We start from the raw sequence: 17,601 nt of genomic DNA on the forward strand, positions 1-17,601 counted from the left end.
TAGGATGGGATTCAACTCTGACAAGTGCAAGGTGATGCACCTGGGGAGGAAGAACCAGCACCATACCTACAGGCTGGGGAACTTCTTTCTCGTCAGTAAAGAGGCAGAAAAGGATCTTGGAGTCATCGTTGATGCCAAGATGAACATGGGCTGGCAGTGTGGGGATGCGGTCGGGAAGGCCAACCACACCTTGTCATACATCCACAGATGCATCTCCAGCAGATCCAAAGAGGTGATCCTCCCCCTCTATGCGGCAGTGGTCAGGCTGCAGCTAGAGTACTATGTCCAGTTCTGGGCACCGCACTTCAAGAGGGATGTGGACAGCATGGAGAGGGTCCAGAGGAGGGCCACTCGCATGATCAGGGGGCAGCAGGGCAGACCCTATGAGGAGAGGCTATGGGACCTGAACCTGTTCAGCCTCCACAAGAGAAGGCTGAGGGGGATCTTGTGGCCTGTTACAAAACTAGTCAGAGGGGACCAGCAGGCACTGGGGGAGTCCCTGTTCCCCAGAGCACTGCCAGGAGTGACTAGGAATAACGGTCACGAGGTGGGAGAGGGTAGATTTAGGCTAGATATCAGGAGGCGCTACTTCACGGTCAGGGGAGCTAGGATCTGGAACCAGCTTCCAAGAGAAGTGGTGCTAGCTCCTGCCCTGGGGGGTCTTTAAGAGGAGGCTAGAAGAGTACCTTGCTGGCATCATTTGACCCCAGTAGTCTTTCCTGCCATGGCAGGGGGTCGGACTAGATGATCTGCTCAGGTCCCTTCCGACCCTAGAAACTATGAAACTATATAACCCCCGCAGAGTCTCCCTGTGCTTGAAGAAGGGTGTTTGTGCCTGAAAGCTTGCAAAGAACATTTTTTCCTACTATATAGTTGGTCTAATAGAAGATATTTCATCTACCCAAAGAGCCTTGTCTGCCTATGTCCTTAGACCAACATGGCTACAACCAACAACCCTTTGTCTTCAAGTAGTTTTATGAAGAACAATTTAGAATACAGAACAATTTGGGTTTTTTTGGTGTGATACTTAATGATACATGTCTATTTAGTATAAGTATATTTTGATGGTCTGGGTAAGGTAGTGTGATCCTGCAAGTAATTTTTCTGGTATTTAGTTATTGATACATAATATCCTTTCTACTCTTAACCAAATTTTTTATTTTTCCTCTATTCATTAGTTGTTTTTTTTCCATTTTAACATTACCTTACTCCTTTTATCTAATATAAAGGGGAGAGTATTTAGTAACCTGATCACTTCTTTAGACATATGACTTACCCTTTTCCCTTAAATGTTAGGGGCAGTGCATTAAAATATCATAAACATATTTTAGACAGAAAAAATATTTTGGCAGATGAAGTTGCATGTTTATAGACCCAGTTGCTTCAGTAAACTGCTGTAATTAAATTTTTATGAGAAAATATGTTCTTTATTCTCCCTTACCCTGAAACAAAAAACCAAATGTTCATTGAATCCATTCAGGAACAATGTTATTTTTCAGAATTTTCAATTAAAGCAGTTCAAAAATGTGTACAATTAAAAAATAACTCTCTCTTTTTTTAGTAACAAAAAAGTCCAGTGTTTTACTTCATCTGTTTTTATTAGTTGTTGAATACCTGCAATCGAGAGAAAGGTCAGCAATTTATCCCAGATGATTGCCTAACATAAAACCACAGGAGCAAAATTGAGCAGCTTGAAAATGTCAATAGAACTTTTAGATGGAATTGGTGCCCTCTGGCTGATTCCCTGATTGCTCTAATTACATACTGGGTTTAATTTTCTTAAAGTAAGGAAAAGCAGTATATATCTAATAAAAGATTTAAAAATGGTTGAACAGTGGTTATCATGCTGCATTCTCTGCAAAAGATCTAATCAATTCTAGGAGGCATATATGTAAAATGTCAGTTTATCAAGAGACCTAGTGAAATGTGGATGCTTTCAGAGAGCAAGGAACAATGATTAACTTCAGCAATGAAGGTGTCTTACAGTTTCAGAAGAAAAGGTACCTCTGCTATTAGCTAATGCTCCATTCTTGCCATTTATTTTTACTCAGATATATGCAGTACAGTTCAGCAATACCATGCATCCCTTGACAGTAAGCAGAAGAAAGGGTTTCTGAGTAAGTGAGAGAAAAATAAAGATGAAGTGATGAAAATTTAAAGTATTTTGTCGTCATTCAGGTCATTGTAGCTCAGATTGTCTTGTTTGTTAAACTTGGTTTGATTTTCTAATTTTTTGCAGTTGAAACGTTCTCGGGAGACAGAAAGTCAGCTGAAACCATTGGTCGAAAAAAACACAAGGATGAATAAAAAGAACGATGATATGTTGCAGTGTATCCAGAGAATGGAAGAAAAAATTAAAAATCTTTCAAGGGAAAATGTAGAACTAGTAAGCAACTCTTTCTTACCTACCAGAAGTCTCCTTATATAAGCAACTTCCCATTCATAGCACCATGTACAGTAACTATATGTTTCAGAATGTGAGCCAGGGAATGGTGTGAATGTTACTAATAGCGTGTTTGAATTTTGTTGCATCCTAAAATCAAACAGTTTTATTTCTTTCTGCTTTGTCTTGTATTAAACCACACTGATTAAGAATATAGGCAGTTGTCTTTTAATATGTGAAGACTACTAGGGGCTCTAAAAATGGAGAGTGAAAATCAGCTTCAGTGTAGAGTTGGACTTGTATAGATGTATTTGTCAAATTTCACCTTGAACTAATATATATTAGAAATGGGAAAGAGATTGCTCTATTATATCTTTTAGTCTACTTACCTGGGAATACAGGATTGTTCCCTAGAGTATGTTCTCCAGTGCTTTTTCTGTTCTATTTTAAAATCTCATAAGTGGTATCACGCATTCTCTATGTTAAGTATTACCTTATTTCAGGGGCGGGCAGTTATTTTGGGTGGAGGGCCATTTACTGAGTTTTGGCAAGCCATCAAGGGCTGCATGACAGGTAGCCAGGGGCAGATGAATATTAATTTTCTAAATTTTTTAGGGGGCCCATAGGCCAGATAGAATGGCCTGGTGGGCTGCATCTTGTCCGTGGGCCACATTTTGCCAACCCCTGCCTTATTTATTCAAATGTAAGGCCAGGACTCCCGCCCCCCCCCCCCCCCAAGTCAACATGGGGGTGGAAAAGTCCTTTGTCTTAAATTTGCATACAAGGAAACCTCACTAAATACATTGTTTATTATTAAACTGCTGCCAAAAGCAGCATGTGCTCAGTAATGGAAACCAATTTTAAGTTGATCAAGTGCAGCCAACAGTGAGCATGACTAAAACACAATATGTATTTATATATATATATATATATATATATATATATATATATATATATATATATATATAGATTTCATAGACATTAGGGCTGGAAGGGACCTCGGGAGATCATCGAGTCCAGCCCCCTGCCCAAAGGGCAGGAAGTCAGCTGGGGTCATAGGATCCCAGCAAGATAAGCATCCAATTTACTCTTGAAGGTGTTCAATGTAGGTGCTTGAACCACCTCCGCTGGCAGACTGTTCCAGACCTTGGGGGCTCGGACAGTAAAGAAATTCTTCCTTATGTCCAGCCTGAAACGGTCTTGCAGGAGTTTGTGACCGTTCGCTCTCGTCATCCCTTGGGGCGCTCTGGTGAACAGACGTTCCCCCAGATCCTGGTGGTCACCCCTCATAAACTTATAGGTGGCCATGAGATCACCCCTGAGCCTGCGCTTTTCCAGGCTAAAGGGTCCCGTGGCTCTCAGCCTGTCATCGTAAGATCTGTTTTCCTGACCTCTGATCATGCGCGTGGCTCTCCTCTGGACTCTCTCAAGCTTCTCCACATCCTTTTTGAATTGTGGAGCCCAAAACTGGACGCAGTACTCCAGCTGCGGCCTCACCAAGGCCGAGTACAAGGGGAGAATGACATCCCGGGATTTGCTCAAGAAGCATCTATGGATGCACGCCAGCATTTTGGTCGCTTTACTAGCCGCAGCATCGCATTGGAGGCTCATGTTCATCTTGTGGTCAATGATGACCCCCAAGTCTTTTCTTCTGTAGTGCTATCCAACGTAGCACTGCCGAGCCTATAAGGGTGCTGCAGGTTTTTCCTCCCAAGGTGGAGAACCTTGCATTTTTCGGTGTTAAACACCATCAGGTTCTCGTCTGCCCATTTGCTGAGCTTGTCCAGGTCAGCCTGGATCACCCGCCTATCTTCTGGCATGGATGCTTTGCCCCAAAGTTTGGTGTCATTGGCGAACTTGGCCAGTCCACTCCTGACTCCAATGTCCACATCGTTAATGAAGATGTTGAACAGTATGGGTCCCAGGACAGAGCCTTGAGGGACCCCACTGGTCACAGGGGACCATGATGATTGACTGCCATCAATCACAACCCTCTGGGTCCGACCACGAAGCCAATTTCCCAGCCAGCGGATCATGGTGGAGCCAAGGCCACAACTGGGCAGTTTGGCCAAGAGGTGATCATGGGATACTGAATCAAAAGCTTTTTTGAAGTCAAGATATATGACATCAATCTCTTCTCCCTTGTCCAGGTGATAGGTCACCTGGTCATAGAAGGAAATGAGATTAGTCAAACAAGACCTACCCGCAACAAACCCGTGCTGGCTGTCCCTTAGAATGTTAGCCTGGGCCAGTCCCTCAAGGATGGCCTCCTTAATAAACTTTTCTAAGATCTTCCCCAGGATAGAAGTCAGGCTAATGATCCTGTAGTTAGCCGGATCCACTCTCCTCCCTTTCTTGAAGATCGGCACCACATTGGCCTTCTTCCAGTCTTCTGGCACTACACCAGAGCGCCAGGAGTTTTCAAAGATCCGTGCCAGGGGCTGGGCTATGATGCTCGCCAGCTCCTTGAGTACCCTGGGGTGCAGGTTGTCAGGGCCGGCTGACTTGAAGGTATCCAGCTTCTCAATATAAAAAATCACAATTCTAAATATATAAAATCACAATTCCTCTACCAATCTGTCCCATGGCCTCTATGACTCATTTGACAGTCCAAAGCTCATCATTGTAATTACATTGTACAGATTCCCATTGCAATATCCACCCAGCACACCTTTTAAGGAAAACTTTTCATGTTTCAAGCCAGTTTGATTCCAAATCCATGGGTCATTCAAGAACCATATGTGGCCCTACTACTGGAAACATCCTCCACCTCCACCCGGGGCTTCCGATGTTGCCAGATCATTTGGCAGGCATCCTATGTGCAGGTCCGCGCCTGGAGGCTTGGGGTTTGGATGCCCCCAAGTTTCTCTCACTCTTAGCCATAGGGCCGCAGGAGCAAGCTAGGGAGGAGGTACACCTAGATATGCAACCCTTCTGAATATGACTTAGTAATGCCCACTGAGCACAGTCCTTCTCTTTTTCAAGTCGTGGTGAGCCGCTACACTGCATACATTTTTATTTCCTTTCTACGCACACAGCTGAGCTTCACCTTTCCCATTTCCAATGATTCTTGTTTCTTTACCAGCCTTAAATGTCTGACAAACATTACCAAATGGGGCCCCAAACAGTTTACCTAGTTTACCTCGGTCAGCCGCTCTCTCAGCCCTGTTGCATATGATTAGCATGGCCCTGCACTTCATGAGGTAAAGCCAGAGTAGGTTGTCCTATGCCTCATCTGCAAATTTTTTTTTGAAGTATCCCAAGACTCATGACAAGAACGCCTGGTTCCTGACATGAGTGGGGACTAATTAGCATGTGATCGCTTTGTGGGTGTATCTGGAATACACACATATACTGAGCAGTGCTGAGCTGTGGGGTCACTAATGGCTTGAAATGCTGTTGACTCTGGTGGGGTCCAGCCCCATGAAGTACATGGTAATTCATGTACCTTTTGGCTGTGGACTAATATCATGCATAGCTTGTACTATATATAAGAAGGTGCCAATGTGCTACTTAAAAGTTTATTTATGGAATACCTGTGCTAAAACGTGCAGCAGTTTCAAAAAATGTAAACTGCATCAACAAGCTTAAATGATCTAAATGTATGGATACTAAATGCAAATCACCACTACCATTATGTTTATTTAAAGGTCAGTTTTTTCAAATTTCTTGTCACTTCCATGTGCTCAGGGAGAGCAGGGAGTGACAGTAAGAAGGGGGGAAGGGGCTACAGAAGAAAAAAGTTGGGGGAGGAGAGCAAGGGGGCTACCTGACCCCCGAGGCTTATTTTCCCTGCTGTAGTAATGGAAAGTTAACAAATTCAAGACAGACCTCCAATAATTAGATTCTGTACCTAATTTATAAACTTTCCATATATAGAATCTAATTATTTGTAGGTCATCTTATATGCAAGTAAATTCAGTAGCTTGGTGGCAAAAGGACCTTTTGGCTGTGTCCAGATGACCATGGCCATGCAGTATGTGGCACTGCAGACATGTCTGCAGCACCACACATTCGGGTGTTTTTCCATGCTGCAAGGTAGCAGTATGGTGGGTGTTTTTTGACCCTGGAAGATCCCAGCATTAAAAAACCTGCACACAAAAAAGCAGGGTGGCACATTGTAGGGGTAGTGTACACTGCCTAAAACCAGAGCCTGGTCAGCTGGAGCCACACTCCAGCTGCTGGCCAGCCTCTGAGTGGCAGGATTGCCATGGCTGCAGCACTGGGAGGCCCCCAGAATCCCAGGTAAGGCTGCAGGGGCCAGCATAGTGCTGGCCCCAGTCTCTCCTACCCCACCCAGAGTAACTGGCCATGTGCCAGAGGGCACATGGCACAGGCATTCTCCAGGGGCAGTTAGCAGTGGCACAGAGTGTACTGTTGCTTCTTGTGCCCCGGGAAACAAACATCCACGCTCATGTGGATGTGGCCTGTGAGTCTGGGAACACTTGCTGATGAATCTGAAAACTCGTATATTAATATAACAGATGGAATGTTTTACCTAGTGATGTGGGAAGACACTTAAAGAGGTTTTTATGTTAATAATGTAGCTTTCTTTTGCCCCTAGAAAGAAAAATTATCCACACAGCCAGCACTGAAGAGGCACACTTCCTTGAATGACCTTAGCAACACACGAGAGGAGCAAGAAATTGAATTCCTGAGATTGCAAGTTATAGAACAGCAGCATGTTATTGATGATCTCACAATGGTAGTATTTACCTTGTTCAGTAAACAACCTTCATTCAACCTGTAATTTGAAATGATAGTCAAGTTAATTTTGGTTGTGCAAAATGACATTTAGCATTGTATTGAAGTGAAAATACTTCTGCGCTTTTTAAATTATTCCTTTTGTGGTAAATTCACAAGCTTCTTTGAAGCATCTCTGACCTTATTGCAATCACACAAAGTTATTATCTCATGATTTAAAGATTCCTGATTGTTATCTGAAAAGGAGACAACCAATTTAAACCCTATTGCTGCTGAAAATAATTTTGATTAGGCAAGTGTCTGTTTACTTTGCATCACTTATTGATCCGGTGGCTCAGTATGGTGTGAGTGTAGATGATGTGTGAGAAATGAGGTTGTGAATGCTTCTTACAGTTGCAACTAGGTGGAAAGTGCTCTTGAAATAGAAATCTCAAATAATTTATTTTCCCCCATTTTGCATTGTGATGAAAAAAAGAAGTCAGAGTAGCCAGTGTGTTGGTGGGTAGTACATTCATGGGGGCACTCAACAGAGACTCAAACCTGAATCTCTTACATCCCAGATGAGCAACACATTTATAGAACTCATCTCTTTCTCTCTCTCTCCCTCTCTTCCCCCTGCCCCTTTAAATAACTATGAATTTATAGAAAGTCTGAAGAACGAGTTCTGCAGCGGCTCTGTGCCTACAGGACTCACCTATGAAGTCAGAGATACACATGCTTAACTTAGCTTTAAAAATTCCCCTTCTCTCAGTTTACAGTTAACTTTTGTAAGACTGGAAGCAGCCAGCATCTTTATAGATTACTTTTTGTCTACTTACCCCAGTGTTTTCAGTTTTATTTATTCTCTACTATAATTGTAGTGTTGCTGTGGAACATGAAACAGCTGTCCCATTCCTCCCCAGAAGTAATTGTATTCCCATAAGAGTTTGTAAAATACCTGAAATTGAAGGTGCTATTTAAATTACCATCATTATTCTGAATTATTTTATGCCTTTCCTAAACTCATCTTCTGGAACAGTGTTGGCGTAGTTAGATTTGTTTTCTGTGATTGTCATGCCTAGTATACTGTGTCCCCTGGCAGATGTTCTATTAATCCTACAGTTAATATTAATTGCATGATAAAGATGCAGCGTGCCACATGTATACTCAACGTCATGCCATGAAATAGCATATGAGCTGCAAAAAGAATTTGCATGTAACGTAGAACATATTTATGGCTTGTTTGTATGTGTGGCTTTAATTTGAACATATGGCATTCTAAGTGGGGCTGCACACATGGTTTTTAAAGGACCTGGCCTACCAGGATTCCAGAACTGGGGAGCCTTTCCTTGATCCTGGGATCCCAGTGAACTAGGACTTCTGAAAACCACGTGTTGCATGCACGGTTTTCACATGTCCCAGTGCACTGGAATCTTTAAGTTGCATGTGCAGCCCAGTGCGCACACAACTCTTAGATGACCTATTGCATTGGGACCCATTGAGCAGGGGAAGTTGATTGGCACCCTGTAACTGGCACTTGCAAACTTGTGCCCAAGGCTCCTGATACTGGTACATCATTAGGATAAAGGGAGATGGGGGGGACCTATTGTTTTTTTTTTTTTTCCCCTGCCCCTTGGTTCTTGTTCCTTTAGGTCCACTTTATCTTTTCCCACACCCCCCTTGAAACTTGGGTCATTGTTCCACCATCAGCTCTTGAGGAAAGAGAGACAAAGAACTGTCAGAAATATGGCAGAAATATTAACCATTATTTTACAGAATCCAGGCTGGCCAATTTCCAGACAAAGGAGTCTAAATATTTTTCTGCCTTTGGCAAAAACAGTTACTTTGTTCATGTTGAATTGTAACAATGCTTTGAGCTTTCCTCATGCTTTAAGAAGATATTCATAATGTTTCTTTTTGTTGTGTATAATCTAAGTATGCATTAAAGAAATGCAGTGTTCTCATTGTTTCTAGGAAAGGGAACGGTTGCTACGCTGTAAAAAACAGAAAAGGAAGAGTTTGAAACCTCCAAAGGTAAGAACTGGGTATTCCAGCATTTCTATGTAATGTAATAGTTGATCATACATATTTCCTGTATAAAAAACAGGGTACGTACGTCAGCAGCAAAACTTGCCCTGGCTTCAGCAGAAGTATGTAACCCATTTACTCTACACACTGGCTGTACACTCTTGCTTCCTAAAGAAAATTAAAAATACAAAAAAACCCCAAAATCTTCTCTTTAAATTTTCTTGTGATGCTTAGAAAGCTTTTTAAGAAAATATTTCATAGATTCATAGACATTAGGGCTGGAAGGGACCTCGGGAGATCGAGTCCAGCCCCCTGCCCAAAGGGCAGGAAGTCAGCTGGGGTCATAGGATCCCAGCAAGATAAGCATCCAATTTGCTCTTGAAGGTGTTCAATGTAGGTGCTTGAACCACCTCCGCTGGCAGACTGTTCCAGACCTTGGGGGCTCGGACAGTAAAGAAATTCTTCCTTATGTCCAGCCTGAAATGGTCTTGCAGGAGTTTGTGACCATTCGACCTCGTCATCCCTTGGGGCGCTCTGGTGAACAAACGTTCCCCCAGATCCTGGTGGTCACCCCTCATAAACTTATAGGTGGCCATCAGATCACCCCTGAGCCTGCGCTTTTCCAGGCTAAAGAGTCCCATGTCTCTCAGCCTGTCATCGTAAGATCTGTTTTCCTGACCTCTGATCATGTGCGTGGCTCTCCTCTGGACCTCTCAAGCTTCTCCGCATCCTTTTTGAATTGCGGAGCCCAAAACTGGACGCAGTACTCCAGCTGCGGCCTCACCAAGGCCGAGTACAAGGGGAGAATGACGTCCCGGGATTTGCTCGAGAAGCATCTATGGATGCACGCCAGCATTTTGGTCGCTTTACTAGCCGCAGCATCGCATTGGAGGCTCATGTTCATCTTGTGGTCAATGATGACCCCCAAGTCTCTTTCTTCTGTAGTGCTAACCAATGTAGCACTGCCGAGCCTATAAGGGTGCTGCAGGTTTTTCCTCCCAAGGTGGAGAACCTTGCATTTTTCGGTGTTAAACACCATGAGGTTCTCATCTGCCCATTTGCTGAGCTTGTCCAGGTCAGCCTGGATCACCCGCCTATCTTCTGGCGTGGATGCTTTGCCCCAAAGTTTGGTGTCATCGGTGAACTTGGCCAGTCCACTCCTGACTCCAATGTCCACATCATTAATGAAGATGTTGAACAGTATGGGTCCCAGGACAGAGCCTTGAGGGACCCCACTGGTCACAGGGCACCACGATGAGTGACTGCCATCAATTACAACCCTCTGGGTCCGACCACGAAGCCAATTTCCCAGCCAGCGGATCATGGTGGAGCCAAGGCCACAACTGGCCAGTTTGGCCAAGAGGTGATCATGGGATACCAGATCAAAGGCTTTTTTGAAGTCAAGATATATGACATCAATCTCTCTATTAACTAACATTTATCCACTGTGGACTAAATTTCTGACTTAGGCAACTTTAAAAGGGATATGACTTTTCAGGGAGTGGCACTTGTAATTTTCAGAACATTGGGTCCCTTGAAGTAGATCAAGTTGGACACGCATCAAATTACTGGTCCCATGCAAACTTATGACCATACTTAAAAATTTAATTTGAATTAGTATTTTGTATAAAAGTAATAAAAATCAGAACATATTTTTTTTTCTACACCTCAAGAAATAAAAATTGTTTTAATTTATTTAGAGAAGGGTAGATTCTTTTTAACTCTTCTTGTAGTTGTGTTGTATTAATATATGTTAAAGGAATGAAGATAACAGTGAACTATTAGTTAAATAGTTGGCAAATGTGCTCTAGAGTGATTTACCTGGTTTGAGTAGCAGAAGTGGGACTTGGTAAGGTTCTGTCTGACATTTAAATAGCACTTCAATACTGTATTCTTGATGGTATACTTGTGATGTCCTCATGGTGGCATTTTTTTATTACTTTCTCTTCTCTTCTATCCAGCTGCTGAATATGTTGCCTTTTGTTTTGCTCTTCGCTAGAATTATTTTAAAGGATGGTCATAGTATTGCATTTGTATCACAGGGAGAGAATGAGTTCAAAAAAATATATATAAGCCTTTCAAATGGTTTTGACCTACCAAAAGTCTAACTTCGGCTGACTGTAGAGGCAACAAATCTGCACCATTATTGTTCAGCATAAAATAACTGGAAACTCATTTGCTGACTAGATAAACATGAGCTCTTCAAAACTAAATTGAACATGGCTATATCAGTTACTATGGCCATTATTAGAATAATTATTATTCTTCAGTGATGAGTCTAATACTATTTAAATTATAGTCGCTACAATTTTATAATCATTCTAATAAAAATAACTACATTTATTTTTCTTTTTATTAGCTCATGGTAGCTGTTTGTGTGACATAAAGCAGCATGATTTGGAAGGCAGACTATTTTTTATACTAATTTTAGTTATCAAAAGAATTCTGCACCTAGCCTTTTATTAACAAGACATTGTATAATTAATTAAACTCGGGCATCTTCTTATACAAGGTACCCTTTCGCTCTACCATCTGAATGAGAACAGCTTCTCTTCTGTCTGCCATGTGCCTAGCATATTGTTTTTCCATCTGTTTACTTTGGCTCATGAAAGCTAGAGTTGAACATTTTGACTGAGAAGGCAAATGAGGTTTGGCGTTAATGTGTTTCTGATCAAGAACTTCCCTCCCGTCTTAGAAGATGTTTTTCATTGATATTTAAATTGGAGACTGTCCTAATTCTTTTTAATTTCCCTGGGATTTCACCATATTCACAACTCAAAGATTAGACGGTCATAATTTAAAAAAAAAAAAAAGGAACAACTTAAATATTTCAACTTATAAATGCTCAGAATGGCCATTGCCTGCCACAGTGGTGGCAGATGACAGAACAAGGAGCAGTGCTGGTTTCAGGTTGAAGCAAGGGAATTTTAGGTTAGATATTAGGAAAAACTTTCTCACTAGGAGGGTAGTAAAGCACTGAAACATGCTACCCAGAGAGGTTGTGTAATGTTTCATAGTTTCTAGGGTCGGAAGGGACCTGAGCAGATCATCTAGTCCGACCCCCTGCCATGGCAGGAAATACTACTGGGGTCAAATGACCCCAGCGAGATGTTCATCTAACCTTCTCTTAAAGACCCCCAGGGTAGGAGCCTGCACCACTTCTCTTGGAAGTTGGTTCCAGATCCTAGCCGCCCTGACTGTGAAGTAGCGTCTCCTGATATCTTACCTAAACCTACCCTCCGCCAGCTTGTGACTGTTATTCTTGGTCACTCCTGGTGGTGCTCGGGGGAACAGTGACTCCCCAGTGCCTGCTGATCCCCCCCCTAACTAATTTATAACAGGCCACTAGATCCTCCTTCAGCCTTCTCTTTTGGAGGCTGAACAGGTTCAGGTCCCGTAGCCTCTCCTCATAGGGCCTGCCCTGTTGTCCCCTGATCATGCAAGTGGCCCTCCTCTGGACCCTCTCCATGCTGTCGACATCCCTCTTGAAGTGTGGTGCCCAGAACTGGACGCAATACTCCAGCTGTGGCCTGACCAGTGCCGCATAGAGGGGGAGGATCACCTCTTTGGACCTGCTCGAGATGCATCTGTGGATGCATGCCAGTGTGCGGTTGGCCTTCCTTACTGCCTCTCCACACTGCCGGCCCATGTTCATCTTGGAGTCAGTGATGACACCCAGATCCCTTTCCGCTCCGTGCTGACAAGAAGGGAGTTCCCCATCCTGTAGGTATGGTGCCGGTTGTTCCTCCTGAGGTGCATCACCTTGCACTTGTCTGTGTTGAAACCCATCCTATTCTCATCTGCCCACCCTTGTAACCTGTCTAGGTCTGATTGTAGCCTGTTGCATCCTTCCAGTGTGCCCACGTCCCCCCACATCTTAGTGTCATCAGCAAATTTGAACAGGGTGCTTTTTACCCCCTCGTCCAAATCACTGATGAAGATGTTGAACAGTGCAGGCCCGAGGACCGAGCCCTGCGGAACCCCACTGCCCACGTCCTTCCAGGTTGAGAAGGACCCATCCACTACCTCCCTCTGGGTGCGGCCCTCCAGCCAGTTGGCGACCCAATTGACTGTGTGGGCATCGACACCACAGTCCCCCAGTTTCTTAATGAGAATGGGGTGAGAGACTGTCAAAAGCCTTCCGGAAATCCAGGAAGATTATATCCACTGCTACCCCTGCATCTAATGATCTGGTGATCTGATCATAAAAGGCCACCAGATTGGTCTGACAGGGCCTGCCACTGATGAACCCATGTTGGTTGCCCCTAAGCATGCAGTCCCCTGCATGTTTGTCTTTGGCGGTTTTTAAGACTTGAATAAAGCCTTGGCTAGGATGATGTAGTTGCGGATGGGCCTGCTTTGAACATGGGGTTTGACTAGATTACCCCCACAAGTCCCTTTGAAACCTAATTTTCTATGATTCTGTAAAAGGGATTTTTAACTTTTAGGACAATGGCTCATTCTAAAGGGTTAAACCAAGTGGCCAGGTCCTAGGGATGCCCTGCAGGGTGTCTAACAGGTGATAGAATGAATTAAATATGGTTTGCAATGTAGATCAGTTCAGATTAATTCTGGTTTGAGAGCATCCATTGCTTTAGGAAGGCCTAAGGCCTCAAGAAAATATAGAAAACTGTACCAGATGCAAAGAAGCAAGGAAGGTCAAAAGTGATTTAGTTTAAATGTGAGCTACATTGGATGCTGATGGGACGTGGGTTGAAGGAACAGGAAATTCTCTGCGTGATATTTTTAAGTGGGTGAAAAAGTTCCTTTGGTGCTTCTTATGGGTAAAGGGAGTGGCCCTTGTTGAAAGAGAAAATGTGAGGAGGGAGGCATGGCTGAAAAAAGAGAGACTGTCTTCTAATATAGAACTAGAGCTGGTCAGAACAACACTTTTTCCATTGTTTCTTGAAGTTTTCATTTAGATAATTGTTTTAAGGAAAAAGTATTTAGTATTAAAGGGAGGAACCAGGTACAATTATTATTTCCCCCCTTACTAGAAAATGGTATCTGTGGCTGTTGATGCTGCGTTCAAAAGATGCTTGCTGTTTTAGGAATATTTCGCATTTCTGTTGATCGCAGAACATCATTTACAGACTGCAGACTGGGCATTAGAATCTAGGCTGCTGGTGGTGAGTCTGACTGGATTATTGTGTCTGGAATGCATTAATCCAGCGGGGGCCAACTTTTCAGCAAGTGTGCTACAAACTAGCCCCACACTCTCTGAGGGTCACTCTCATCCCTTCCCCTGCCCAATTTGCTGCTCTGCTTTCTGTTTTCACCTTTTCCTCCTTGTCTGATCTGCTGCTCTGCCTTTTTCTCCCTGCTGGATCGGCCACTGTGCTTCTTGTCCTTTGTCTTATGCCATCACCCCAGAGTCCTCCAAACTGTTGCTTGTCACACGCAAAGGCTGCCCATGCCACATGTTCTGCAGGTTGGCCACCCCTGCTTTAAGGGATGAAGGGAAAATTGTAATTAGAAAGAAGGTAGGTGATATCAGAAGAATGTATTTCCCATGTTCTGTATAAAATCTGTATAAAAGGTCTCTGGATTAAGCCCTGCTTGTGTACATTAGTTTTGTTTGTTTCTTAATTCCTTCATGAAAAAGTTCATTAAGCTAAAGTTGAGACCTGAGAGTACAGGGATGTCGTGATCATGACAAGAAAAAGCTTTAGCTCTTAAAAAAAAGAAATTCGGAGGTCAAATAAAATATGAAAAGCTGTACAAGCCCAGATCTGGAAGCTGTGGAAATTCGCAGTTAAGGCACCTAAACAACCTTATTCCACTGCTCTTAGGAACCCCATGGGATAACCATACAGTTATGGTAAATGTATGTTGGCATTTACAGTCCTGGACTAAATAAACTGAATTTTAAAGGTGCATTGGATTTTTCATATTTTTAATATTTGGTGTCACATCTTGACTAGAATCCTTCCTGTCAGTAGGTACCCTAGCAGTTCAACTCCTCTTCCAATGCAAAGGCTACCACAAACAGCTTTGACTCCATGATCTGATCTAGAGCTATGACAAACTGGAAAATTCACTAACCATGAGACTGTCTTGATCATGCATAGCTCCCATTACAGTTAATTTCTTGGGCATTTTATATGTGCACCAGAGATGTAACTTCAAATGTTGCCTGGGTGGTATGGGAGGGGTACTTAGCTCGTCACACACGTGGCAGTGGCACAGGCTGCTGCAGTGGTGGCACAGGCTCCCTGGGCGCTGCCATCTGGTACCCACTATGAATCAGCACCCAGGGCTGGTGTCCTGGTTGTGCTTTCCACCCCAAAGTTACACTGTGGTGTGCATCTCTGGGCAGGAACTCGACTGTTTTGCCCTAGAACAAGATGTCAGAAATGGTTTGGTGTCACCAGCTAAATGGTTAAGCCCAGCAAGGTTAATAATCAAACCAAAATAAATAACAAGCAATATGGGGTTTCCACAAAACTTTAGAATAACAAAAAGGTGGGGAGGGGCATTAATATGGAATGAAAGCTTAGACACACAAAGGCAGGTTTGGATCTAGTGGAAGTTGGATCTATTTATGTATAGACCTGTTGGATCTTTTGGAAATCCCAGCTCAGTAAGGCAGCCGTAAACAAGGTCTCACTTCTAGGAAATCAGTTTTTCTTTCAGAACAGAGACTAAAAAAATAGTATCCACAGAACTTCAGCTCAGTGCCCATCAACCCATAGCTTGCTTAAATTTGAAGGGCCATGCACCAGAGGGAAAAAAAAGGTATTTTCTAAAACAATATGAATCTGGAAACCTGAAAACTATTCAGTACTATCAAAATTCATTTGTTTTTATCTCTCAAATATGTAGACATTTTCTATCCAAAATAACCACGGCAATGCATATGTACAGTAGTAGAGTAGAGGTAATTATGAGGATAGCTGTTAGTTAGAAGAGCTATACTATGTGAAAAGTTATTAATATATCACAGAAGGAAAATAAACTGTTGTCACAAATCTTGTGCCTGGCCCTCTGAATGGTTAAATGTAAAAACTATAATAATTTATACAGTGGTTTTGATGTGGTGTGAGTTGGCCTTTTAAATGGATTTGGGCCAGATTCCTTCTGTACCTAGCTTTTCCTAGAAAAAGAGAAATGAGTTTAGGTGTTCCTGGTCCCATCAGGGCCCCTCCAATTGAATGGTCTGTATGTGGGCTGTCAGGATACTGTCTGGGGTGCTATACCCGTAATGATCTCATTGTTGCAAGAGTCTGCAGGCTTTGGTTCTTACTGACAAAAGGCTTGGCCAGGTTTATTGTCCACAAATATGTCTAGATCACTACATCCATGACCAGATAGGGGCGTCTGTTTGGTAGATCACTCTGAACTTCATGCTGGTCTCTCTGAACTTCATACTCTTCTCTCTCTTGCTCTGGCGTGCATCAACCAATGCATCTCAAGCACAACCAAGGAAGTGATTCTTCCACTTTACTCAACACTGGTAAGACCACAGATGGAGTACTGCATCCAGTTCTGGGTGCCACACTTCAACAAGGATACGGAAAACCTTGAGAGAGTCTAGAGAAGAGCCTCATATTCAAATCTCATATTATCAGAGATTTGCAAGGCAAGGCATATGGGGAAGAGCTGAGGGACTTGAGTCTCTTCAGCCTAAAAAAAGAGAAGGCTGAGAGGGTACTTGGTAGCAGCTTACCACTATATCAGGGGAATACATCAAGGGCTCAGTGAACTGTTCACTGGGGCACCCTTGGGGAAAACCAGGAGTAATGGACAAACTCCTGGAAGACCGTTTCAGGTTTAACACTAGGAAAAACTTCTTCACAATCAGGGTTTCCAGACTAGAATAAACTCCTTCCAGAGATGGTACAGTCACCCTGGAAATCTTCAAGAGGAGACTGGGTGGTCACCTTGCTGGAGTCACCTGACCTTAGTTGTCTTTCCTGCCCAGTGCAGGGAGGCTGGACCCAATGATCTCACAAGCTCCCTTCCAGCCCCTTACAATCTGTTAATCTTCGGCTCTGGAGGTACCTCTAAAATTAACAAGCTACTTTACAGCAATTCCTGCAGGCTATATATGGTTTGCCTAGTTTTGTATTCATTGGGGTTTACTTTGGTTCATGCTACTAGCAGGGCCTCTGTGTGATTTATATATGCACTGACCAATAGTTGCATTAATTCATAGCCCAGCAAGACCTAGTGGAGCATCATTATTATTTAAACTTTATCTTCCATAATTCTTCAGCATATAGCAATTGTTCTGAAGCTACTTGTTTGCGTTTAGTATTGACATCTAGAGAACAGTATTGCTTGCTAGCTGAAACAAAGTACTTTAAGATGTGTGGTACTGAGGTGGTCTGATTAGATTAGAAGAATGTTCATCTTAACTAATCCATAATCTTTTGAGTCTTACCATGTCAGAGTAGCATTAATTCATTTGCTAAAGATGTATTTATTTTTCCCAGCTGGATTTTTTTTCAGCTAGTGTGTAGAGCACATTCAGGGTGCATCTACATGAGCAATTAAGGTGCCTG

General features: G+C 43.0%; 1 protein-coding gene across 2 annotated transcripts in view; it reads left to right on the plus strand.

Annotated features, from left to right (window-relative positions):
* Positions 1–17,601, plus strand: part of JAKMIP1 (janus kinase and microtubule interacting protein 1) — a 258,178-nt gene that overhangs the window by 168,202 nt on the left and 72,375 nt on the right. For both annotated transcript variants that reach the window (XM_090035563.1, XM_090035564.1), the window contains exons 7-9: positions 2,240–2,386; positions 6,948–7,088; positions 9,041–9,100. In XM_090035563.1, coding sequence (XP_089891689.1) covers positions 2,240–2,386; positions 6,948–7,088; positions 9,041–9,100 — 348 coding nt within the window. The remainder of the gene's footprint in view (positions 1–2,239; positions 2,387–6,947; positions 7,089–9,040; positions 9,101–17,601) is intronic.

Source organism: Crocodylus siamensis, chromosome 2, assembly GCF_052110815.1.
Source record: "Crocodylus siamensis isolate JL-2025a chromosome 2, ASM5211081v1, whole genome shotgun sequence".
Classification (NCBI taxonomy): Eukaryota; Metazoa; Chordata; order Crocodylia; family Crocodylidae; genus Crocodylus; species Crocodylus siamensis.